Raw genomic sequence first — 2,075 nt, 5'->3', positions numbered from 1 at the left:
ATGTGCAAGACAATGGGCCCCGGAAAAGAAAAATTCGCCCTCATCACCGGGTAAGAAGGCTAGAAAAGTCTCTTTGGAGCGTTTGAGGCATGACCAGTGAGCTAAAATCAAGCGTTCAACAGCTGCGGCGATGGAGGCATTGGCCACGCGCTGGCCAACAACTTTGTCCAGAACGGCTTCGTCGTCGTCGCCACCCTGCTGCCCCACGAGTCTCGAGCCCATCTGGAGCATGCGAGAATCCATGTTATAGATCTCGACGTCACCAAGGAGGAGCAGATGGTTCCTTTCAGGAACTCCCTGGAGGAGATAGTAGGGGATACACTTGACGTGCTGGTTAACAATGCGTTAGTTTGTCGTTCTGAATTAGTCTAGACAAGGCCTGCTGGCCAGTTACAACGTCCTTTGAGCTCACGCTACCTTAATCCATTCACATGTTGATAGGGGAATATGTGAGTGACTCAAACCCAGCATAGCCATCAGTCCTACTATGATGGTTCCTCCCCCTATCCACGTCTCCTGACCCTTTTTGTTGCTGCCTAAACGAGCCTCACTGACCGCGGATGGATTCTACGCAAAACCCCCTGAAACGCAACTCTCCCAGGCTACACCATGACAGCGGCGGACACGGACCTGAGGCAAGTCGAAAAGATGTTTGCCGTCAACGTGTTTGGGCCCATGCGGCTTGTGCACCACCTACACCGCATGCTCATCGCCGCCCCGCGCGGCGTAGTCGTCAACATTGGCTCCATCGGAGGCGTGTGCCCTTATGTGTTTGGCGCATCGTACAATGCCACCAAGGCAGCCCTGCACCACTGGGGGAACACGCTACGAGTGGAGATGAGGCCTTTTGGGTATGTTGTTTCGCATTGTCGTGGTCTCCCCTAGCTGGCAGATTGGGTCCAAAACAAAGCTAAACAGACTACAACAGCGTACACGTTGTCAATATCATCTCAGGAGAGGTTGCAACCAACATCCTCAAGAGCGATGCTTGCGACAATCGCGCCCTCCCCGAGGACTCCGTATACGCACCGCTGGCGCAGCTGTTCAGGGACCATGTAAACCGCACGCCCGATGCCATGTCACCCGACGACTACGCCCGCGGCGTTGTGGCTATGGTGCAGAGGCAGTCGCTGCCTGCGTGGTTTTGGCACGGAAATGCGACAGGTCTCATTTGGACGTTGGATACATTTTTCCCGCGAACAATATGGGTGAGCAAGTTCAATCTATTTTTGCTTGTTCTGTGCAGCCTTCTGGCTAGCCTGCTCAACTCTCTGTTTCTTCTACATCGGGCGCCAGGGCTGACATAACGGCTGATAAAACAGGATTGGCTCTTCACCCGATGGTTCAAGCTGAAAATCTTGATCGGCACACAGTAAGGGGTGATGTGGACTGTTTGGCATCAAAAGAGACGGTGGAGTGATGAAATTGCCACATCTTCTCAGCTAAGGTTGCCCTTCCTAATCCGGGAACAACAAGACCAAATTTGGTCACAAAGTCTAACTCTTATTGTTTAGTATCACCTGCCTTTTAAGGCACAACGATGACGCGGGGGAGCCGGGGTTAGGGACAAAGAACAAAGAATATACTGTCACAGGCATTAATTGTCGTCTCGGTGCTCAGACTACAGTGGGTGACCCACAAGTGGACATGACCCGGAAGTGGTCACTCCAACGTTGTGGTTTAATCTTTTATAACTATTTGACAGATAATTCAATAAAAGCCAAAATTAGTACGTCTATTAAACCGAAAATTGGCTATTTAACAGTACTGGTTTTGTCTTTACTGGGCGTTTTCCGACGAAATATTAGGCTTTTGGACAAAACCCGATTTTTATTTTTTTGGAATTCGATTTAAAATGTTATGAGTATATAGTAAATTATGAGTTCTAAATTATAAAACGGGTAATAATATAACGTCGGGTACCCCGTGATAGCCACCCCCCCCCTCCCCTGTTGGCCACACCTAGAAATCTAACAACGAAATACGTACTTTTATAAACTAATTTAAATACAAAACTATTAACGCACAAACAAATAATCGTTTTCAGGCTGTTCCGGTTTATTAACCTTTTTTTC

General features: G+C 48.8%; 1 protein-coding gene across 1 annotated transcript; it reads left to right on the top strand.

Moving 5' to 3' along the window:
* PpBr36_02605 (uncharacterized protein) lies at positions 1-1,376 on the top strand (the record flags this gene model as incomplete). Its single annotated transcript, XM_029889784.1, has 5 exons — positions 1-50; positions 123-352; positions 602-851; positions 929-1,208; positions 1,323-1,376. 5 exons carry the CDS (start codon positions 1-3, stop codon positions 1,374-1,376), a joined length of 864 nt encoding a protein of 287 aa, XP_029754480.1.
* Between the last annotated feature and the right edge of the window lie 699 nt (positions 1,377-2,075).

The sequence above is a fragment of the Pyricularia pennisetigena genome, chromosome 3 (assembly GCF_004337985.1).
Source record: "Pyricularia pennisetigena strain Br36 chromosome 3, whole genome shotgun sequence".
Classification (NCBI taxonomy): domain Eukaryota; kingdom Fungi; phylum Ascomycota; class Sordariomycetes; order Magnaporthales; family Pyriculariaceae; genus Pyricularia; species Pyricularia pennisetigena.
The sequence above is the reverse complement of the archived record's forward strand: the minus strand, read 5'-3'. Positions and strand labels throughout refer to the sequence as shown.